The 24,337-nt window shown below is 32.6% G+C and overlaps 2 protein-coding genes and 1 long non-coding RNA gene across 4 annotated transcripts; 2 read left to right on the top strand and 1 right to left on the bottom strand.

The window, feature by feature from the left end:
- The first annotated feature begins 1,048 nt into the window (after positions 1 to 1,048).
- LOC110616009 (UDP-galactose/UDP-glucose transporter 3) lies at positions 1,049 to 4,367 on the top strand. Its single transcript, XM_021758306.2, has 7 exons — positions 1,049 to 1,336; positions 1,821 to 1,918; positions 2,012 to 2,142; positions 2,537 to 2,567; positions 3,185 to 3,288; positions 3,372 to 3,493; positions 3,718 to 4,367. Exons 1-7 carry the CDS (start codon positions 1,233 to 1,235, stop codon positions 4,124 to 4,126), a joined length of 999 nt encoding a protein of 332 aa, XP_021613998.1. The 5' UTR covers positions 1,049 to 1,232; the 3' UTR covers positions 4,127 to 4,367.
- A 9,608-nt stretch (positions 4,368 to 13,975) lies between these two features.
- On the top strand, positions 13,976 to 19,754 carry LOC122723721. Its single transcript, XR_006350749.1, has 3 exons — positions 13,976 to 14,795; positions 14,897 to 18,111; positions 18,270 to 19,754. It is a non-coding gene; the product is annotated as an uncharacterized LOC122723721 (long non-coding RNA).
- Positions 15,144 to 21,733, bottom strand: LOC110615743 (transcription factor MYB124). Of its 2 annotated transcripts, none has more exons than XM_021757809.2 (12): positions 20,918 to 21,733; positions 20,750 to 20,796; positions 20,584 to 20,640; positions 20,346 to 20,418; positions 19,913 to 19,968; positions 19,644 to 19,823; positions 19,497 to 19,561; positions 19,058 to 19,206; positions 18,463 to 18,602; positions 18,164 to 18,384; positions 17,905 to 18,053; positions 15,144 to 15,879 (listed from the first exon to the last, which is right to left on the bottom strand). In XM_021757809.2, exons 1-12 carry the CDS (start codon positions 20,999 to 21,001, stop codon positions 15,769 to 15,771), a joined length of 1,332 nt encoding a protein of 443 aa, XP_021613501.1. In that variant the 5' UTR covers positions 21,002 to 21,733; the 3' UTR covers positions 15,144 to 15,768. The 2 variants fall into 2 exon arrangements, with proteins under 2 accessions (XP_021613501.1, XP_021613500.1); XM_021757808.2 differs by having other exon boundaries at positions 19,398 to 19,561; positions 20,918 to 21,731.
- Positions 21,734 to 24,337: the final 2,604 nt, after the last annotated feature.

Raw genomic sequence — 24,337 nt, forward strand, 5'->3', positions numbered from 1 at the left:
AAAATATTAATAATAAAAATATTAATTAGATATAATTTTATTTTAAATATTAATAAATAATTTTTAGATATTAATTTAAATAATTTTATAAATGAAGTTTTAACATTTAAGCAATACCCTATTGTATATATTACTTATTAATTTATTTTACATATATAATATTTTTATATTTAAAATAGTAATATAAAATTTTATTAAACATAAATTATTTATTAATTGCAATTTATTTTAAATTAACATAAATTTTTTAAATAGTCATTTAGATAATTATATATATATAATAAAATTAATTTTAGATAATTATTATTTTATTTTTGTGCAATAAAATTTTAATATTTAATAAATTATAAAAATAGAATATATATATATTACAAAATATAATAAGTGATGATTATTATAAAGATAATATTATTTTTATTTTTTTATTAATTAATAAAGAAGGGAGTATTAATTGAAGAAAAAAGGAAAAATATTTTATTTTTAATTATTTTTTGTCTTTTATTATGGATAAGTGTAATACTTATCAGTAATTTTAAATTTTTTTATATATTGTAAAATAAAATTTTATTTTTTATTTTTTTTATATATTGTAAAATAAAATTTTATATTTTTAAGAAGGAAAGGAAAAAAAAAGAAAATATATAATTTTTTTATTATAAATTTAGAAAAGATAAAAATATAAAATAAATAATAAAGGAGAAAATTTTTTATTAAAAAATTATATTAACTTAAAAATTTAGATCGAAAAGAATTTAATGAAAATTTAATTAAAATTTGAGGAATTTAAAAAAAAAAAAAAAGTTGAGCGAGGATTTTGAGCGAAAATACCGTGGAATTGGAGGATCCACTACAGTTGAGTCACCAGTGAGGAGCCACGTTACGAAAGAAAAAGCCGGGAAGAAGTTGCCGCGTTTCAACAGCCAATTAGAAACGCGAGATGAAGTCGCTGATCCAATAGCTAACATCCACGTGGAAATGCCACGTTACTTCGCGCTGCTCCCATTTCTTTACTCCTTATAACGCGAAGAAACCCGTAGCTTGGCCGTTAACACCATTTCTTTCTAAGTTTCCATTTCTTCGTATTTTGCTGTTTTCTCTCTGCCCTTTGGATCCGTTTCTTCTTTCTTCTTCTTCTTCTTCTTCTTCTGTTTTTGTTTTTTCAATAATTAGAAAAAAAAAGAGATAGAGAAAACCCCGCCAAATTTTTTTTGTAGGGATTTCCGGCGGCGAAAATGGAAGCTCACGGTGCCGGGCTTCAGCGAGTGTTAGTGCTGGCCTTTTGCGTTGCCGGAATCTGGTCGGCCTACATTTACCAAGGAGTTCTCCAAGAAACTCTGTATGTAACCTCTGTTTGTGTGTCTGCGCGTGTGTTCGATTTATTATTAGATGATGCTTCTTTTAAGCTATTGGTTTCTGTTTGATGTCTTATTTGAAAATAAAGCTGCCTGTAGTGTAGACAGGTGGGTTAATCGGGCGTTTTGTGAAGGGATGAGATCCGAGAATCAAATTTTACTCGAGAGTTTGAATTTGGTGAGAAAAGTAAAAGTTAGGGCTTGGAAAATGAGCAATGTAGGGGTTATATTTAGGGATCGAAATTCATAGTTTATTAATCCTTTAATTTTAGGATCCCAGCATTGGATTTTAATGGCAAATGGGCACGTGGTTTTAAATATTTATTGAGTACCTGGAGGATGACTGTTGCAATTGAAATGAACACTACTAACATCTATGCATTTAATTCCACTCAGTACTTGTGTTTAAATTAATGCACCTTTTTTGAGGTTGGATCAGTTTAATGGATAGCCATTTTTTCACTTTAGATCAACAAAGCGATTTGGTCCAGATGGGAAGAGGTTTGAGCATCTGGCATTCCTAAATCTGGCGCAAAATGTTATCTGCTTAGTTTGGTCTTATATAAGTGAGTTTCTTTATATCACCTCTTGATATTCTTTACTGTGGATAAATGTGTGCAATACTGCAATTGATGCTGAAATCACTTGTTATTCAACAGTGATAAAGCTTTGGTCCAGAAGCAGTGCTGGTGGCGCTCCCTGGTGGACATACTGGAGCGCAGGCATTACAAATACAATTGGCCCTGCCATGGGGATCGAAGCTTTAAAATATATTAGTTACCCTGCTCAGGCATGTTGAATTTTCCTTGTCCTCCATTAATGCTCTTATTATCACCAGCTTGCACCTGTGTTATTAAGGTACAAATGAAGAGTGAGTTCATAATTATATTATCTTAAAAAAGTGGTGTTATGGGTGCTGAGTTGTTGAGCGTATAGCTTTGGAAACTTTGTTTTAGATCATATTTCCCCAAACCCATCGTTTTAGTACATTTCTTTAACAGCTTATGCACTCATTTATATTGGTATCTGTACATCTGCCATAAATGTGTTTAGTTTCCACGTAGTTTCTGGCTTGGTCATTATGGGTTTGAATATTTCTTGCTGAGATAATCATTGTAATTTTTCAACATTGCCATTTATGAAGTTGATTTCCTTTGATAGTAATGATGTCCTCATGCATGCAGGTCCTTGCAAAATCCTCAAAAATGATTCCAGGTATAATATTAGTTTTATATAGTTTCTTACTTATCTACAAGACTCTTGCTTTCTATTCCTTATGATTGATTAATTTTCTGAATCTTTACCATCTTTAGTTTTAAATCAGCACTCAAGCTGTTAAATTTGAATATTCTATTGCCTTTAATACCTTTGCAATATAATGGGAAAGAAACATCCTTGTTTCTTAATTATTTTTGTTAGAATGTCTTTTGCTGCTGCTGGTGTTTTCTGGTGCAAGAAGCTTCTTTGTTAGTATTCTAGCTATTTTATTTTGTTATAGTGGATTTTGTGCCTTTTTCCTGCAAAGTCAATTGGAAGAACCAATCAAATGGAAATTTGATGATGACATGGAGATATTATTAGAAGAATGTATTTATGTGTTAAATGTTTTAGAGCTAAGAAATAATAGTGCATGAAGTCCATAACAATTTGCGGATTTGACTATGGAGCTAAACATGTCGGGAAATGGTGGATTTGTTGAAGAAAGATGTGTGCACTCATCATTTATGATAGGGGAAATTGCTCGTGGCTGAATTTATTTGTGAATCTAGATTAAGCAGCTGTCTATTCTAATGGTTGCTATCAATAATTAATGGATTTTTTATCTTCTGCAGTCATGCTGATGGGCACTTTAGTTTATGGTATCAGATACACCTTTCCGGAGTATGCGTGCACATTTCTTGTTGCTGGTGGGGTATCTACTTTTGCTCTATTAAAGGTCAGGAATGCATTTAGGGAATTTCTTCAAAAAAATTATTTTGAATCAATGAAGTGCTTACCGAGTTTTGTAATTGATTTCAGACTAGCTCAAAGACCATTAGCAAGCTGGCACATCCAAATGCACCCCTTGGATATGGCCTTTGCTTTTTAAACCTTGCATTTGATGGATTTACAAATGCAACCCAGGATTCACTAACTGCGAGGTATGCTTACTTGAAAACAGACTATAAGTTATGATATAATAGCAATGTTTTTACTTTTCTTGGGTCGATGATGAAGTTAAATGAATTTGTCAGTTATTCTCAGTTGGCTGTGAATTGTACATTTTTTGTTTATCATTATTATTATTGGTATTTTGTTAGAGACGAACATACGTGTACTCTTTTCAACCTCTTCATGTCTCATTCATCCAATCTATCCTTTTCAGATATCCAAAGACAACTGCCTGGGACATAATGCTGGGAATGAATTTATGGGGTACTATATACAATATGCTCTATATGTTTGGGTGGCCGCAGGGGATTGGATTTGAGGCAGTTCAATTCTGTAAGCAGCACCCTGAGGCAGCTTGGGACATTTTTCTCTATTGCCTCTGCGGTGCAGTGGGGCAGAATTTCATATTTTTAACCATAAGTCGATTTGGCTCTCTTGCTAACACCACCATCACTACAACCCGCAAGTTTGTCAGCATTGTGGTGTCTTCAGTGTTGAGCGGCAATCCCTTGTCAACGAAACAATGGGGCTGTGTGGTCATGGTCTTCTCAGGGTTGTCATACCAAATCTACATTAAGTGGAAGAAGCTGCAGAAACTGCAGAAGAAGAGAAAGGCTGCATGAAGAGGGATTGGATTATAACAATTTTGAACTTTATATTCATATTTTCTTCCTCTTTTTAATCTTTTTATATGATCATTGTAGCCACTAGCCAGAAGGTACAGTGGTTTCAAATTTAGAGAACAGGTAGGAAATGGTAAATGTAATCTAAATTCAAAACAGATACTGTATTGAAATAGCGGGTTCATACATCATCTGTGCGATGGTTTAGAAATAAGGAGTAAACGAATTTTTGGGTTCTAGTTCTATAGGTTTGGCTGTGAAAACTCCATTGGAACTTTAAAGCATTTTTTTTCCGGAAAAATTCAAAGTATTTGATAGGCAATAGTATGTGATCAGGCAATCTCAAAAGTCACAATCACATGGACTTTATGAGGTGGGATCAGACTCGGCCAGGGATAAAAAATGACTGAACCGGTGGCTTTTTGTAAATTTAAGATTACTGGGATTTTTGTTTGTAAATCTGAAATTGAAGAAAAAATATTTGAGATTTTAGGATTGGGCTGTCAGGTGTTAGTAGAAAGGTTGTGTGGCATCTGTCAAACAGACCTTTACGCTTGTCAAAGAGGTGTCCGTTTCTGTCAAAGAGGCACCATGCAAACCTGATACCTCTCAAAGAGTTGTTGGATGAGAATTTTATTTTTTTTAATATTTTATTTTTTTTAATATTTTTTTTTAATATTGAAAATCTTTATTGGAGTATTTAAATTTTTTTTTTCAGTATTAAATTTTGTTTTCAATATTAAAAGCCATTATTCAATATTAATTTTACAATTAATTTTAAAAATAAAATTTAAATATTTTATATATAATTATTATTTCAATATATTTAAATATTTTATATATAATTATTATTTCAATATATTCAATTGTTATTAAACATAAAATTTACTAAAATCTCATAAATTTTAATATATTTTTAGTTATAAATTTATATTATGCGTCATTTATATATATTAAAATTAAAATTTATCAAATATTTTATAATTTTTTATTGATATTTGAGTGAAGTTAATAATTTATAATAAAAAAATAATAATGAAAATAATAATATCAATAAATTTAATTTAACAAATAAGAATGATATTAATAACAATTAAATTTAATTATACGAAATTCATAATAATAATATTCTGGATGAAGTCTAACAATGGCCATGTAGATGACCATCCGTGCCATAATGTCGTGATATCCTCTATTGAATGCGTCTTGTGTTATACCAATGCCTGTCAAATGATGGCTTTTATTGAGGCTTTTCAGAATCTCCAACATTATCGTTTGACATAGATAGATTTAAATCAGGAGGTCGATGTCGAGGTCTTGAACTCTTCCCAACAATTGGATCCTGAGTTGCAAAGCCGAAATCCCCTGAATAAGGGGTTATAGAAAATAACTCAGGGAAATCTGAAGAAAATAAATTAAGTCGGCTTGAGGGATTATTCAGTGATTGTCGGAGGAATGCAGGAAAAACAGACTCTGATGGAGTACGTGTCTACGCAGGGGAGAAGAAGTCGAACGACATGCTAGTCATGCCTTCCCCTCTAGTCTGATCGTAATTGTAAGGAGTTGGAGTAAATGACTTAAAAGGCATAGAAGAAGGCTAGTGCCCATCCTATATATTGACCTTGATAATCATCTCCATAAGGAGGCATGTGTGAAGATTGACTCAATTCTGTGTATGAGCCGTATGGATGGAATGTAATAGGTGATGGTATCTGCATAACACCAGAGTCTGGCATAGGTTGTGGAATCTCCATCTCCCTTGATGGTCTGGTAATTTGGCGACGATGTCGTAGAGGGTTCCTCGAGGAGGAGGGCGCGTTATGTACATCATCTAAAAGTGGTTGGGAAGGTGGGGCCGGCTGTGGAGGTGGTAGTTGGGAAATGCGATCAAACATATGAAGTGCAAGAAACATCGAATTGACTGCACTTTCAATCTTATCCATTGTCGGGTGACAAGCTTCACTCGCCCATAAGCGGCAGTTCTCCAGACCATTCTCCTATAAAATGTATTTATTAATATATCAATCCCAAAAGTTAATTATTGTAATTATTTTGTAATTAATAAATAAATACAATGTTACTATAATGCCGATTGATGCACTCTTTTGAGACACCCACCGACGTGTAATTCTTTTGTACCATTCTATGTATTGTGAATGGAAATGTAAAGGTTGGGTTATAGGATTGCTGCCGATAATCCGTCGGCGCCTCGATTCCCAGGGCACTATCCAATGTTGGTGTTCGATCATCCAGTTTGTAGCCGAAAATGTTAAATTTATTCCGTGCATATCATCTATTTGACATGGTGGTTATGGAATGGGTTGAGAGAACCCAAATTGTTGCAATATTCTATCAGTTTGATGCCATTCTACAACATAAAAACAAATCAGTGGCACAACCGATCGCCATATTTGTCTACCTTGTAGACAGTAATCTAGCATTGCGTCCACCACATCATTAGAGTATAGCTCCCATATAAACTGTGTAGATAAGGTAATGTAAAATGTTAAAATTATATATTTTGAATTGACATTTAATTAAAAGGTTAAGAATAATGACATCTTTGGCTTCCATGCGGTCAAGTTGGTACTGAAGTTGCAGTAGCACATGCGTTGTAACTTCGGTAATAGTTCTAGTATTACTCCACCTATACGATATATAATTTAGAATTACTAACAAGATGTTGGATTTAATGCTATAGTTGCAAAATAAAACTGTATTACATTAGGGTATAACACATACCGGCTCTCTATCGGTGTATCTGGAATTGAATCTATTCGGGAGATGCTCGGCGCAATTATTTTTATTCTGTCCATGCCCAAATCTGTAAAATATGCAGTGTACCGCCCATTTGCTGCATCTGTAATGATGTAGCTCTGCATAGCTCTTTATAAAGCCAAGTAAGGCACGCTACACCCCAGGTATATTGAAATTTATTAGTAGTGGCAAAAACATTAGATTGACCTTGTGAGAAGACCTATCTACAAACAGTGATCTATCTATTAGCCGTAATAGGAATGCTCTAGCATGCTTTTGAATAGTAACATCATCAGAGAAATCTGAAATGTGGTCAAAGTTATCCCTCAACTAGGTTAGTGCAATTATATTTCCCTTCATAACATTGCAATCTGGGACCACCCCTAGCAAATCTTGACATAATAATTGTCAAGACTGTCCTATAGTCCCAGTAACAGCGTTACTATCAATAGGCAATCCAAATATCAGTCTCATATCTTGAAGTGTAATTGTAACGACCCGGAAACCGATACCCTACCGTAACGGCCCGAACCGCCACCGGCGCTAGGATCCAGATCGGCTTAAGGCCGCCGGGACCCGTAGCAAGCCAAACATACCTCCTATCACCTGGTCAAATCCCATACATGATTAAAACTTAACCATAAAAACATGAAAGCTGAACAACTGTTGAACCCAAACCTGACCTGTGCATGTATCCTGACATGAAACATACATCATAAAAGCATAAAATCATAAAACCTCCACTGGAGTCCTCATCATATACTCCAATGGGGTAACCTTACATGCCTCAAGTTTGGTTCAACTCAACATAAAACATAAACATAACCATGCATTAACAGGGACTCACCAGTCTATAGGGCCAAGCACAACTAACCCATAGACACAACTTTACTTTCAGTTACATACATTATCTCAAATTACATTACATCAACTTATATTACATGTCCATTTCTAAAACTACTAAACATAAACTATTACAACATACATATCTTAACCTTGACTTTACCCTGCAGCCTCTGGACTCTGACTTAAACCTGCAACACTGGGGTTAGGGGAAAGGGGTGAGCTAAAAAGCCCAGTGAGTAGATACATAGAAAACAGTTCATTAATTACATGCTCACATGAAATGCGTCATATCACAAAGAAATCACATAACCTGGTCCGTCTCGGGGCTCATGCAGATAAATATTCCCCACGGATTGTTTTTAGAGAGTTCCTTTGAATTGCTAGCATCTTTACTCTCAAGGATCGGACATGACCTCAAAAATCCCTCTGTCGGTGCCCGGCTCCCCCAAAGGAGCTCACACAGGACTTTCACATACATGACAGGGTGCCTAGTCCACAGAGAGCTCACAAGGACTTTCCTATATGTACTTGTCCGGCTCTCAAAAGACTCACCCAAGACTCAATGACAGATATGGGCTATTGAAGTCGCCTTGGTCCAAACCTACCTCAGCATCAACATGAAATAATGCAATGCAACATATTCGTGAACTAGTGCAATCAACCTACTATACATAATCATGATGCATGCTCATGCTTTAGGCATTAGAATTTCTTAAAATAAAACATTAAGTTTAGTTCTACTCACCTCCTAGCAGACGCTGACTGACTCTGCAACTGCTAACACTGATGGCCTCCTCGGTCCCTCGGGTCCGATCCTACACAGGTGGACTCGAATGAGGTGCCAAACACATTCTAACAACTCATAAACAACTGCCCAAAAACCCCCTAAAACATCACTTAAACATCATGGAAACATGCATGGAAAACGCCCAAGAAACGGCTGGACAGGGCACTTTCGGCGGCACCTTCGGCGGCCGAAAGTCCCTTCCAGAGACGAAACTCGGGTAGGTTCGGCGGCACCTTCGGCGGCCGAAACCCCAGGACAGAAACGAAAGTCCTTCCTTCGGGGGCACATTCGGCAGCCTAAAGACTGCCTCCCATGCAGGTTCGGCGGCCGAAACTCCTTTCGGCGGCCGAACCTGGTCCCCTCTGGACGACAGGTCCGATTCTGCCAAGCCAAAAACCAAACTCAAATATACCCAAATCCTTACATACTCTCTCCCAATCATGCATACTCACTCCCACAAGCATAAAGGAGCATAAACTAACATAAACTCCTCAACACAAACATCACATAAACATACATACAACATACATTGGCACAAAATCCACATAAACCTACATATGCATTTCTACCCCAAACTCAACCATCAAACTCATTAAAACTTGAGAGATGGGTAGAGAAAACACGAAAACGACCAAAGGAAGGCATAAACTCACCTGAGCTCGAGAATGGGGAGAAAACTCACCCATTTCCGATCTGAGGGCCCTTTATAGGTGGCCTGGTCAAAGACCTTCGGCAGCCTAACGTGCCCCCTAAACTCATGCATGTTCGGCGGCCGAACTTGACTTTCGGCGGCCGAAACTTGGCTCGTTTAAACAAGACTTTCGGAGGCCAAAGGCGCTCCCGAAGCCTTCCCATGTTCGGCGGCCGAACTTCACTTTCGGCGGCCGAACCTGGCAAATGCCTCCTTGGTCTTTTTCCTTTCAAAACTAAATTCATTTCCATTTAAAATCATGAAATCATGTGAAAACATTTTAGAAAACACATTCTACCCTTCTAGAGAGATCCAACACCTTAGATTCCGCCGGAAGGCAGGAATCCCGATGCCAGATTCTAGCCGGGTATTACAGTAATAGTACACTCTCCATGGGGTAACATGAAAGTATGTGTCTCTAGTCTTCACCCCTCAACCAAAGCCGTAATGAGGTGGTGATTTAAGTGGAAGAAGTCTAGTCAAACAGCTCTATAAAATCCACTAGCATGAAGATACGGGATGTGTAACGATTCGAAAACCGGACCGCTACTGGCGCTAGGATCCAGATCGACTTAAGGTCGCCGGGACCCGTAGCAAGCCTGCTATACTCTCTGAGTACCTGTAAAAGCCCATACATGATCATACATTTTCTGTAAAAACATAAAAACTTTACTCTGTACTAAGGCTCAACCTGTGCATGCACTATCTCTGTACTACATAACCCCTTACTAGAGCTCTCATTATTGCTCTAGACGGGTTAAACTCTTCATATGCTAAGCCTGGTTTTCATACTCATCAATCAAACATTTACATAAATAGATCGTGTATACAAAAGAGATTTACAAAACTAATGGGTCAAGCACATTACTAACACATCCCTTTTACAATAGTACATATCCACACTATGCTATTACAAAAGTCTTTTTCTTTACACTTAAAACATTAAAACATACCAAACACTTTAGAAAAAAATATCTATTACCCTTCTAGAGGGTTCCGACATCCGAGATTCCACCGGACAGTAGGAATTTCGGTGTCAGACTCTAGCCGGGTATTACAGGATGAGTCTATCATTGATATTGTGACCATGTAATACGCCAGAGGATCGTCGATATGTGATTACACCAGCATCATGTGGCTCATCCCATACAACTTGGGACCTATAAGACGGTTGCAAACGTAGCACTAAAGTATTATGTGATTCTGGATTGATGAAAATTCTACTATTATGTGGGCCTCCATTCCTGCAAAGGGTTATTAGAACTGTCAATTCACATGCCAATTATTATTTTTTGCTGCAAATGGTAAAGAAATAAGCAGATGAAAAATCAAAGTGAATTCATATGGCAAGTATTACTTTTAATACAAGTGATAAAGATAGAAGATGGAAGTGAATTGTTAAGTCACATGGCAATTATTTCTTTTGGTGCAAGTAATAAAGACAGAAGATGAAATTTAACTGTTAAGTCACATGACAAATATTACTTTTAGTGCAATTGATAAAGACAGAAGATGGAAGTAAACTGTTAAGTTACATGACAAATATTACTTTTAGTGCAAATGATAAAGACAGAAGATGGAAGTAAACTGATAAGTTACATGACAAGTATTACTTTTAGTGCAAGTGCTAAAGACAGTAGATAAAAGTGAACTGTTAAGTCACATGACAAATATTATTTTTGGTGCAAGTGATAAAGATAGAAGATAAAGTAAATTATTAAGTTACATGACAAGTATTACTTTTAGTATAAGTGATAAAGACATAATATGAAATTCAACTGTTAACTCATATGGCAATTATTATTGGTAAAAAAAATTTTCTATATATACTGAATTATACATTTGCTGAGGATGGTGGCATAAATGCAATGGATGGTAGTTCTTCATATAGTAAGAATGGTCCACTATGGATGTTGCCTACATTTAATGACGACTATATTAGAGAGAGATAAACTAATAGGCGAGAGTACTACGTAGGGCTACGTCATGAATGAGCTTATGGCATTGAAGAGTCGCACAACCTTGTGATTGATTGCCGTTAGCTTAATTCCCCAATTGTCAAGCGTTATTTAATAACAATGATAATGAACAACATCCGCACATATGAGATTGCGTCAAGGAGGATTCATGAAAAGAATAATCGACTAATGATACGCAGATATAGGTATTATATACTACGTCTTGTTAATGAACAAATACATGCTAATGGTCGCTCGTTATTAGAAGTGGTGATAAATAATGTAATGACATCTCTTATATACGCACCAGATATTGATATGTCTGATGAGGAATAATGTGATGTTGTAATGCCACTTTTCAATGGAAATAAACACTTATTTATAATAGTAATATTGTAATGCCATTAAACAACTTTTTCATAAAAGTAATAAATTTGATACAAATATTTAAGGTTACACTTAATAGTCTGCATACATAATTACCATTACTAATTACCATTACTAATTCTCATTAAACATTTCAATATCAAATATGCAATCGCTTGATAACATCATATTGCAGTACATTTATTATTGATTTAAATTTTCATCCTCTAAAAAGTCTTTTGCTTATGTCTTGAAAAATTCTCTATTTAATCTAATAGCTATTCTGTTGTTCTCCTCACGAATACATAAAGTACACAACACATTTGTTCAATATTCGTCGTTGACATCGTTATGGTTTTACGGCGTAAACATTTAATTCCATATTAAACAGATTACTCTTGGAGAGATTATGATTGTCATATACAAAATGTCCATTCGCTTCGCATTATATTATATATATAGTCACTATTGTGCATACGAGAGTTAAGTAGATATACAAATTCATTATCCAGTAACGTGAACAGAAAATTTATGGCAGAGAATAGAAGGCTTGACGCCACTTAAAGGGTTGACAGGCTTTTACTGTGCTTCCTGCGTGGAGGCACGACGAAGTCTTTTTTATTTTAATTTTAAATTTTTAAAATTTTTTTATTAATTTATAATAAATTATTTTAATATATATATATATATTATGAATTAAATTATTTTAATATATATATAACTAAATTAAAATTAAATTTATATTCTGTATCTATATAATTTATTTATAAAATATATAAAATGAGAAGTACATAAATAATAACACTGCTTAAAATGCTCATTAAAAATTTCTTTTATCACAATAAATTATTAAATTTAATTAATAGTTAAATTATTTTAAATTTTATTTATTATTTAAATTAATTGATAATTTTATCTAAGTTTAAAATTCTTAATTTTATTTATATTCCCGTGCCTCCTAGGTGGAGGCACGTGAAGATTTTTTTTTAAAAAAAATTTAATTTTTTTTAATTAAACACAAAATCTTTTTAAAAAAAATTAAACATTAAACTTTTTTTATTAATTTACATTAAATTATTTTAATATATATATATATATTATGAATTAAATTATTTTAATTTAATATATATATATAACTAAATTAAAATTAAAATTATATTTTGTATCTATATAATCTATTTATAATATATATAAAGTGAGAAGGACATAAATAATAATATTATCTAAAATGTTCATTAAAAATTTCTTTTATCATAATAAATTATTAAATTTAATTAGTAATTAAATTATTTTTAATTTTTATTTATTATTTAAATTAATTGATAAGTTTATCTAAATTTAAAATTTTTAATCTTATTTATATTTAATTTCTCTTTTTTTAATTATAATTTAAATGGTTTACATTTTTTTAAATAAAAGATGAAAAATATCTTTCATCATTCATTTCTAATATTTGATATTTAATTTTATTTTTATCGTTGATATTTTATTTTGCTACAATAAATTTTACTTATTTTTTTATTAACTAAATTAATTTACACATTATATCTTATATTTTTTTACTTTATTTAAATTAAAAATAATTACCAAACATAATTTAAAAAAATATTAATATTTTTCAATTTAAAATAAAATAATACATATTTTAAAATAAAAAATTAAATATTAAAAATTTAAAATATTAACAACTAATTAAATATATTATAAATTAATTATTTTTTGATATCTTTCAAATTTGCGCCTTCCACTTAATTGTTTAATGGATTTAAATGTTCTTACTTTTTTAATTTAAATAATAATAAATATTCATTTTATAACTTGTACCTTCGCTCGTTCTCTCCTTCTAATATTAATAACATTTTTAAAATTATATAATAAATAATATTAATATGTGAGCCAATACACTTTTAAAATTATATAATAAATAATTTAATTTTTATAAAATAAAAAGAGTATGATTGTTTATACATCGAAAATGCAGAATCTAATTTTTTATAAATGTAAAAATAAAAATTTATTAAATTAAAATAATTTTTTATTTTAGATTTTATTCAAATAGTATTTAAAATTTTTAAATGACACAACAGAACCATTTCAATTAAAACATCAATAATTTTTATATTCTGCATATTATAATTGAAATAAATTATTTTTTATAAATAATAGTTGAGTTATATGAAGTGACAAGCAGCCTTTTGGACGGCAATTTGACATCCAACCTCAAAATTTTAAATATTTTTTTTAATTTTAAATTTATAAATAAAATTTTTTATAATTTTAAATTTATAAAAAATTCAATCGAACCAAATTAAAATTAGGATGTGGGATTTTTTTTAATTAAAATATAAAAATTTTGAATCAAGAAAAACGTGGATGGGTAGACTTAGCGAGTTAGGTTTGCTGATCCTCGTGAGAGGCAGCATCTAAAAATTTTCATCGTCTGACTGATGTTCTCTTATTAGCTGGCCACCATACAGCTGCTGTTAGGATATCTAATCAATTGGTGACGAAACAATGCTTTGGAATTGTGTATGATAGTTGTCAAGTCTGCTCCTACAAAGAACTTGCGTTGTGGATGGTTCTATTGGAAAGGGGTTGTGGATGGTTTTTGGGAAATAAATCGTCTAAACGCCCTTTTGAGGATGGTGGAATTTGAATCTCACACCTGCCCATCCCCATCATTTGGTCTTTAAGATCAAGGTGTGGCCGCTAGGTCCCTTGTTGGTTATGTAACAATGATACCCAGCGTTTAGCATATGAAGGTGATTATTGTGGTTTCACCGATGAGGTAGCCCCGACTTTGATTCTTGCTTAGCTAAAATTCACATGAATTGGGGAAAAACTACTGTTCTACCCGATAATGAATTCTATCATACAAGACAGATCCATGGGTTAGGGGGGTGTCTAGTAGACAAATTAGAAGCTTCATTTGCAATACATCCTTGAGATCAAATTGTTTTGCATTTGAAATTAGATGGTCAGAATAGTCAACTGTAACTTCTTTCGATAAAGTTATATCCAATGAGTGCACTTTATTTTGTATGAGGTTCCCTCTCCTTTTACCCTTAACTTTTGCTTTGGTAGTGATTATGCCTGTCCCCCACTAGCAGTCTAGCAATACAAGAGTCCACCATCCTAAGTAGAAGGACCCTTCTTCCCCCACAACACTGTCCACAGAAGCAAACAAACTCTGAAAGAAGCAAGAAGCGTTGGATGATTTCTTGGTTGCCATGTTCAAAGACAAGTAGTTTTGCTCTTCTGTAGGTAAGCCTATTTCTAATTCTCTTCTTTTATTCAGTTTCTTTAATATTTACAGCAAAAAGAGCAGATTTCTTGTCCTTTCTAACAATGTGAGGGAAGGAAAGAAAATGCAGCAATACGGTCACAGGGGTTTCCTGATTACCATTCCAACCATCCTTGGAAGCATTTTCTATTCATTTTCCCTCGTTTCCAAGAACCGCAGAGCAAGAAGAAGAATTTCATTTTCAAGCTTGTCTCTGCATGCATCTGCATTGTTGCACTTTCTGCTGCAGAATTCTTATACTTGCTTTAGTAGCATAAATATAAATGAGGTGAATGCATGAACTGCCAGCAATATTTAAAATGAAGTTATGCACACCAAAACCAGAACACATTTTTCATTCCAATCACATGAAGTTCTATTACATTAGAAATCTGAAAAGGAAAAGGGGGAAAACTTATTCTATAGTCTATACCCTATGCACACTCAAAAACAATAAAAAGGAATCCAATCAGCTGGTTAATCTCCTTTAACCTCTTGTTTTTTGTCCTCTGCTTCTTTAATTATATATAGGCGAGATGCCATGGTATAATTACATTCTGACTACTAAATTATATAATAGGTTCTGTACAGATGATGAATCGAAGGCCAAAAACTGGATCGGAAGGTGGAACACCCGAAACCAAATCAAGACAAACAAAAGAATGACACACATTAACAAGCACACAGGTTTATATGTGAGAATTAGGGTCGTACTCTTCTAGTAAGGAAAAAGAAAAATGACTCAGATCATGTCATTAGATGTATCTGAGATGCTAGAATGCACCGTTGCATTCTAGCCAAGGAGTCTTGGAATGCAGATCTTCTATGCCTCCTAATAAAACTTCAGGCCATGATGGCTGCAATCCTAGGAAACTTACCTTAAAACAGGGAAGAAAACTTAACAAAGAAAGGGCTAGACCATTTTCTGTATGTGAGATGGCTCAGAGAGCTTTGTTATAGACTTTGGAGGAGGGCTCTTCTGCAAAGGGGAGGTTGAGAAGGGTTGATGCTTGGATTGGGGCATGGAGACTCCACTCCAAGTGTCTTTAGTAGGAAGTTCCTTTCCTGAAAAAAGGCCAAAGAAAATAAAAGGAGAGAAGTGTCAGAAATATTCAATGTGATGTCCATCTATATTGTGTATATATGAAGCAAACACAAACACTAATGCTAGAAACTTGTGAAAGATATTCATAATTGGAGTTGGACTTTAGTTCCATATGACCTGTAATTCTATATTCTTAAATCAGAACTTTTTCATCAATAAAAAATGTCAGACAAGACAGAATGGCAGAAAGTCTAGATACTTTGTTATTAATTGAGACGGAATATTCTTTTTCTTTATTTTTCAACAAATTTTAATTCAATCTAGATTCACTAGCAGGAGGAACTAAAAGTATGCAGTCAAGTGATCTTTAGAATCCATCATTAGCAATTTAATAGGCAACATGCAGAACCATACTTGATTTCATTTAAGCTTCCTAGAAGGGATAAATAAAGCTGTACAGAAACGCTATTTGGTGAACAGTTGCTTTACCTGCCAGTTAAGATGTATAAGAACCAATCCCTAAGGTGATGTTAACATCATTTGTTATATCAAGATTTGAATTGAGAATCAAAATCATCATTTTGTGAATCGAGAATTGAGAACCAAATAAAATCATTTAAATAATGAGAAGGATGCTTCTTCATAATAGACAAATATATTCTTACTACATTATGTGGTTCTATGTTAGGAAAAGAAGAAGGATCAGGGAAAAAATGGCTATTGGGGAAAAAGCTAAAGGAAAGATTTTACTTGCACTTTTCAATAGCGAAAAATGAGGTGAAATCTTAAATGTTGATGCTATAAGGTTTGACCACCCTCTTGAAAAAGAATAGACTGCACAGGTAGATTCATATTGAATCATAATTCAAGATAGACTGCACCAGTAGATTCATATTGAATCATAAGATTTGGTTACGATTCAAATACATTTAAAATTCACTCTATAGATTCAAATTGCTAAGATGGAAAACTGAAAAAATTTCAAGGAACTATTGGCTCTATTGATCTAAGGTTAAATTGAATAAGTTCCAAAAAATGAGTTAATGGCTACAAATAACGTCTTATGCAACAATCTAAAAATTTGTGTCAGGCATGTTCTTTGTCTCCTATTTGGTATAAAAATTTGCCTTTGGCTCTAATAACATTTTTGGCCACTTTGATTTATGTTAATCTTGGCAAGTACGTAGGGATGACAGAGCTACACAAGGAACATATTTATCTGTAACTTCTTAGACTTGGACTTCAGGTTGAAGTTAGGTGACTCCAGGGCTGGAATCACTAACTGTATGTTATAGTTTAATGATGTTCAGGATAAAGTTTCTAGATTACAATGTAACTAGATTTTAATTCTTTGGATGGAACAGGCTGCAAAAGCAGCCGATGATGCTGCTTCGTTTCATCTGCACAATCAAATATTATCTGTAGCTGTAGATGTAGATATACTCACACAATTCCTAATGGCTTAATTGAAACTAATTTCAAAACCAAGACGATGGCTTGATTATCAGCATAAAAAGCCATCAGTTGGAGACAAATAGCAGACTCAATTACTGTTTCCTTATCAGCATTAGTGTATCGTCCATGCCACTCATCGATGGAGCAAATTCAGAAGTCAGACAATATAGTTGGTTGTTAACTTTCCTCTATAGTCTATACTTCTTAGTGTGATCGTTAAGCTAGTAAGGATAATAAGCCAAGTACTACTGCTGCTGAAGTCTTCATAATCATTGGTCAATTTCCCAGTATCCTTATCGTTACAGTCATGACCAAGGAAGGAGCAAGTAATAGTGCTTGTATGACTTTCTCCTGCTGGTGTGCTGGTTTAACAAGCACAGAACTGTTATGTATTTCAAAGTTGCTTCCTTGATGTGGAAAGTCCTGAAATTCTACTAGTAGCATTAAGAGCTTCACTACTACTACTCCACTAGTGTTGCTACTATTGCTGCTACCACCACTAATACTAGTAAGATGAAAATTCACAAGCCCTTATCAACTATGACCAATGTTTTTATATCTAGTGAGATAAATGATTCCAGTTAACTTACACTTTCTGAAAATTTTGGGCTGGGAATCCCTGCCGCCAAGGATCTGAACAGTGGGGTAACTTGAAGGGGTGAACTGAACTCTGTACTTGATGAGGCAGAAACAACTATATCATTGTTGGCTTGCTCATCAAAAGATGAAAATATCTCCCCTGCAATGTATTTAGAATTGTCAGCAAATTCAATTTTATGGGAATTACCCTCCACATGGTAAGAAAGCTGCACATCTTAAGCATTTTTGGAGATAAGAAAATTTAATAACCTTGACTCATGTTTGCACAGGAAATAGATTCTTTCTCACATTCATCTATATCACTTTGCTCTTTCACATGAACTGATTGTAATTCATTTGGAATGTCCTCATGCAGTGCACCAATCTCAACTGGAGTTTTTTCTGTTTTATCAGTGGCTGTATAAGGCATTAGAGTTGATCCTGTACTGTATTCAGAGCTGGCTGGAGACTCCTCGTATAGATCAGGCTGCCTACAATGTTTTAACCAGAAATTAGACATCCTATGATATGCAGAACTTGCTTAAACAGAATATCAAACCACGCAATACCTCCAAGATGGTCGACTTCCATCATTACTACTCCTTAAATCCTCTATCAAGTCTTTAAAGTCTTCAAGTCGAAAATCCATGTCAGTGAATCTATATCTGAGGATATCATTTTCTTTCTGATTCAGGAAGTCTTGAAGGACCTGAATATACATTTATTGAAAAATATGAGGACAACCTATGATGCTAAATTTGCATGCATCGCATCAGTTCCACCCAAATAAGAAGTTTAGGTTCCTCTTCTTAAGTTTGTGGGAAAAATATAATCAGTTCAACCTTCTCATGATGCCTGAGCATACTTGTCCTGACAAGAAGGCACAACTAATTTATAAAATGATTACAACTATGGTCTTAGAGATGAATGTACATTTAGGGCATTCAATCCACTTGAATCTCCATTTGCAGTTGCGCTATCCATTGTCCTATTCTCATGTTTGGTCCCCTTAACTGTCAAGGACATTACCCCTTCCAAATAACACACACACCCCTCCCCCTCACCCCGGCTCCCCACACCTGTCAAAACCTTAGTTCCCAAGGTAGAAATTATAGCTCTGCTATGGAAACACTGTTCCTATACAAGTGAATGAGATGAGCTCACCTTCCATGCATTTTCTAGACTCTGCTCTGTATTCTCTGCATTAACTTTCAATGCAAGTGAACTGAGAAGTTCTGCCTGTTGCATCAGGACAGCTATCTTTGGATCATCCTTTCTGAGAAATGTTCCTTGAGTCTTACTGTCTTGAGATGCTGAACAAATGGGAAGAAAGATAGATATTATGTTTCAAGGAGTTAAGATTTAGATCAAAGCAAGCCATATTGATCAAGATGAAAATTTGCAGAAATTGTGTTTGTCTTGTGTGGGACTCCTTGTGTTTCCCAGTTTTATAGGCAATTTAATCACATCATAATTCAAAAGTTCTTTGTTTTAGGTGATTTACCATCACCAGAGACCTCCTTGGCTTGATGCTGACCAGCCACATTAACATTATGTAAATTTTGTGCCAACACAGCAAATGGAGGCCTAGACTGCTGATTACCACATTGCGGATGTGATCTGTCTGCCAATTTGCAATATTCTGAATGAGCAGAGATGTGTGACCTCCTGAATGACACACATATGAGTTTTAGTAGATGAAGTATTTTTGGTATTGACTATTGTATGCATACATCTAAACCCATTTTACCTCGTTTTCTTAGCAGGTGTTGCATTTTCTGTTGTTCCATCTGCATTGAACCCATTATGGAAAAGGATTCTTTTGTTGTTGGAGTTGATAAATGTGTTTTTATTCTCTTTTGCTAAAGCCTCATATTTAGCTCTCTTTTTGCAGAGAGTGGAGAAACGATTCTTCACAGCATTATCCGTTCTGCATGAGCAGCATATTAAAACATAGATAGGATAAGCATAAACGTAAAAATAAATTTCCGATTAAATTGGGGCAAAGATATTTTATACCTGCCAGAAACAACTTTTGCAATTTCCGTCCATCTGTTACCAAATATTTTCTGGGCCTGCAGATCATCTCAAGTTATCAGATACTGTAACCACATCCAATGAAATAGCTGTTTCTGCTCAATCTTTTGAACTGGAAGAACAGCAAGCATTTCTCAGTCCACTCCAATTTGAAATAGTTTTTTCCATTTCATAAACTGGATATCTAATTGTATCAGAAAGAGAAACCAAATACACAATGAAAATTAAGAAAGAAAGAAAAAAGATAATATTTGCTCAAAAGAGCACAGTCGGGGCACAGACAGCTTGTACAAGTTGTGAAAGCTTGAATTTCTATACAATGAGCCTTGTGCTATCACCGTTAAATCATTACACACCAAATCAAGCTGCAGCAGGTTTCTGTGGTTACTGAATGCACAAAGAGAGAATCGATTACCTCGCACAAGAGCATGTCTTCCTCTGGTGACCATCCCCCCTTCTTGAAATCAGAATTCAAATATGTGTACCATCTACAATAATCATAATACTACCATTACAAATCAAATAGTGCTGATGATTAAAGTAAGATAAGTAGAAGTTCTTTTATTTTCATTGATTAAAGAAGCATCTACATCCTCCAAACAGAGGATCATTTGATGACTTGGATTTCAACACCACCATTATCATCAACTAACCTTCGTCTACATTGTCTTGTTGTTTTGTCCTTGAACTTAGATGCAATGATCGCCCAACTGCAATGCAAAAGTTCACAAACAAACTCCTCAATATTAACGAGCTAAACTCTTAATAATAAACCCAGATAACCTGAAAACAAAATAAAGCAAAAGAAAAAAATCTCACTTTTCAGTTCCATGTAAGCTAATTTGCTGCCGGAGAATATCATCCTCCTGTTCGCACGCGATTCCGGTCAAGAAAGAAGAAGAAAAAGAAGAAGAAAACATTCAACTCCCAATACAGGAAGAACCAGAAAAAAGCAGAGAAGAAACCCAGAAGAGAAAGAGAAATAACCTGTTGAGTCCAGGTAACTATATGTCTTTCCTTCTTCTTGGAATCTTCATTACCACCATTGTTCTTCTTCTTTGTTTCTTGCATTTTTTATTCACTCACTCACTTACTATTATCCCCTGTCCTTCACTATCCCTATCTCTCGCTCTCTTTCCCTTTGACGCTCCCCCCTTTAACAAAAACAACTCGCATGCTATAAAGCCAACACTTTATCAAACCCAGCGAGAACCCAAAAAAAAAAGTAAAAAAATGTAGCCTCCCCTAAAAGGACCCAATTCTTCCCTCTTTCTTTTCAATCTTTACAAAGATACTGTTGGGTTCAAATGGAGCTCCCAAACAACACCCAGTTCTTCTTTTGGGTGTTTATAGCCGATAGACTAGAGCAATTACGAATTTGCCTCGGATTCTAACTTTCTGAAGTTGTAATCCAATACAAGCAAAAAAGGAAACGCGAAAACTCTCTAATAGAAGGAAAATGGATTGAATAGGGTAAATGGTATGCTCGAGAATCGAGGATTGGGATATTGAAATTGAGTGAGTATACTATGTATGTATGTATGCGTTAGATGAAAAAGGCGTATCGTAGATCTAAAAGAAAATGGAAATCAAAGGAAAATTGAATATGATCAGTGAAGATGGAGAGAAAACAGAAAGGAAAGCAATGAGAGAAATTGCAGAGATTGGAACTTGTGGAGATAGTGAGTGAATGAATAATGATCTCTCTGATTATTTTCACTCTCTCTCTCTCTCTCACCTTTTTTTGAATTGTATTCATTCATTGTCTGTCTCTTGCAAGAGACTCCAGAGTAGAAGATGATTTTTTTTTTTTAAATTGATATTTTAAAATATGGAGAGGAAACATCGTATTAATTTAGATCAACGGATTCTTGCTTTAGTGCGCGGGCTTCAAGGGATTTTGAAAAATAAATAAATAAATTTCACGAGCTTCAGTTATTAAATACAATGATGTAATATTATCGGCTAAATTATCCGTATTAAAGAATTTGCTAACCTATTATAAATCAAATTTTTCAAGGTTAAATTACTATTTAATTCATAAAAAATATATTAAAATATTAATAATATTTTAAAAAATTTATTAATTAGTGATTTTGTTTATTTTTTTATTAAATATTTTTATTATTTAATTTTTATAATTTTAAAAAATTTATTAGTTGATTTTTAATTTTTTATAAAATTTACTCCGTATAAAATATAAATTTTTATAATATTTAACAATTAAAATTAATAAAAAAGTTAATTAGTATATTTTTTAAAATATTAATAACGTTTTAGTATATTTTTTTAAAATTAAAAAATCAATTCGAGAGTTTTTACATAATTTTTTATTTTTTAATTTAATAAAAATAAAATTATTTTTAATAAAGTAAAAATTTATAAATTAATTTTTTAATAATATCTTTATAATAAATAAATGATAATATTGAATTTGTTTTTATATGAAAAGACACATTGATCGAAAAATAATTAATTGCTTATTCAACTGTTTTTGACATAAATATGAATTTTTCAAAATAAACAGTTGGGTATTTGTCAAATTTGAAACTTTTGCTTATTTTTAATATCTTAAATATGAAGAAAAATCAATTGAGAATATGTTAATTGATGTGATACTTGAGTTAATGGTATAATTACTCTCTTTACTTATAATTTTTATTTATTTTTTTGTTTATTTTAAAACTATTATTTATTTTTTTACTATAATAATATAAAAATTAATTATTTTAAATTTATTTTATTTTAAAAAAATTTATAAAATATTTTTTAATATTTAATATATTTACGAGAAATATTTATTTAAATTTTTTTTATGATTTCTTTAAGATGGGCATGAGTTTGTTCGTGACCGGATCACATTTCACATGAATTTTTCATTTTTCTTCCATTTTTGGATTTTCATTCCTTTCATATAAATCATGGAAATTCTCCAACTCCCATTTTTGCCCTTTTCCACTCTGTTAAATTAGTGGTTTTCCACTTGCCATTTTAATTCGTGGTTTCGACTTTGGACTCCATTGGACGGAAACTCAGCTGCTTTTTTAATCTCATTGGACTGTGTTGCGTACGCGTTATTTGCGAGGTGGTTAGGGTAGTGGGAGTGCTGAATTTTCTAACTAATTCATGTGGCAGCGGTACGGTTGCCGGGAACATTTTGTGAGAGGGAGAAATTAATTTTTAAAAATTGAAAATTGCCTTTTCATTTTATTTTATTTTTTAATTATTTGTTTGGTAGTGGATGGGTCTTGCCTCTTTGGTGGCATCGAAACTTCGCCACGGTTCGGTTCTGTCCGTTGCTAGGTAGCCCTTGGACTTAATTACATGGATCGGTTCAAATTTTGATTTCTGCTGATTTAATTCATATTTTTTTAAAAAATTCAATTTCATTAGTAATTATGGGATTTACTCTATTTAATTAATTTAATAAAACAAACAAATATTTGCTTTTGAATCAAATAATTCATGACAGTTGCTATTTTAATATCTAATTTCCAAGCAAGCATAAACTCCGTATTTAAAAAATTATTATTTAATTTTTATAATATAAAAAAAAATTCATGCCATTATGATAGTAAAAGCATAAATAAAATAATTTTCTGTTTGAATTAATAATATTGTGTAAGAATTTGATTTAATTAATTTTTTATTTAAATTAAATTAACCGTGATAAAATTCATTAAATTATTATATTTTTTTAAAATTTCAATAATTTTAAAAAATTATAAATTAATGACACAATTTTGAGTTTTTAAAGTAAAAAAAAAAAAGTTATTTTAAAATACATATATGAACTTTTTGACATTTAAACGGTTTGTTTTTTTGAAATGGGAAAAAATATTTTTTATATTTAGAACATTTAAAATATTTAGTTAACAAAATATTGTCATGATTAAAGAAAAAACTAAACTATTTTACACACATTTAGATTTTTATTAAAATTTGTTATATATAAATTTATTAATTAGTTTTATTTTTAAATTAAAATTAAATAATAAAAAATAAGTAATTTCATTAAAAAATATTTTTTATTAAGAATATTTTTATAAATAATATTTTTTAAATGTAAATTATTTTTCACAAATAAACAAAATTTTAAATTATATCTATATCATATGTGTCCGTTAAATTAACTAATTATTTAAAGGAGTGAAGATTCAAAACAAATCTTTTTTCCTTCCAAAACCGTGTTGAATTGGAAAAGATATTATCTTTTTGTAAAAATTCAAAATCAATCCGTTTTCTGTTAGTCAATTTTTATGGCTAACCAAATTTCTTGACGGAAAATTACAGCCTTTAATTAGGGATCCTTATGAAAATCTTAGGGCATTTACCACTTCTGAACGTTTCTTGCCGAATAGACTATTTACGGTAAAAAAAAATTAGGAAAAAAAAATAAAGTTTATC

This window comes from Manihot esculenta, chromosome 5 (assembly GCF_001659605.2).
Source record: "Manihot esculenta cultivar AM560-2 chromosome 5, M.esculenta_v8, whole genome shotgun sequence".
Taxonomy (NCBI): domain Eukaryota; kingdom Viridiplantae; phylum Streptophyta; class Magnoliopsida; order Malpighiales; family Euphorbiaceae; genus Manihot; species Manihot esculenta.

Bases quoted from the DNA above. Each gene is read 5' to 3' on its own strand.
- LOC110616009 (XM_021758306.2), top strand. From the start codon at position 1,233: ATGGAAGCTCACGGTGCCGGGCTTCAGCGAGTGTTAGTGCTGGCCTTT. The intron at 1,919-2,011 runs GTGAGTTTCTTT...GTTATTCAACAG, and splicing joins CTTAGTTTGGTCTTATATAA to TGATAAAGCTTTGGTCCAGA. The intron at 3,289-3,371 runs GTCAGGAATGCA...AATTGATTTCAG, and splicing joins CTACTTTTGCTCTATTAAAG to ACTAGCTCAAAGACCATTAG.
- LOC110615743 (XM_021757808.2), bottom strand. From the start codon at position 21,001: ATGCAAGAAACAAAGAAGAAGAACAATGGTGGTAATGAAGATTCCAAG. The intron at 18,603-19,057 runs GTGAGCTCATCT...ATGTATATTCAG, and splicing joins GTCTAGAAAATGCATGGAAG to GTCCTTCAAGACTTCCTGAA. The intron at 15,880-17,904 runs GTAAGTTAACTG...GCCTTTTTTCAG, and splicing joins GCCCAAAATTTTCAGAAAGT to GAAAGGAACTTCCTACTAAA.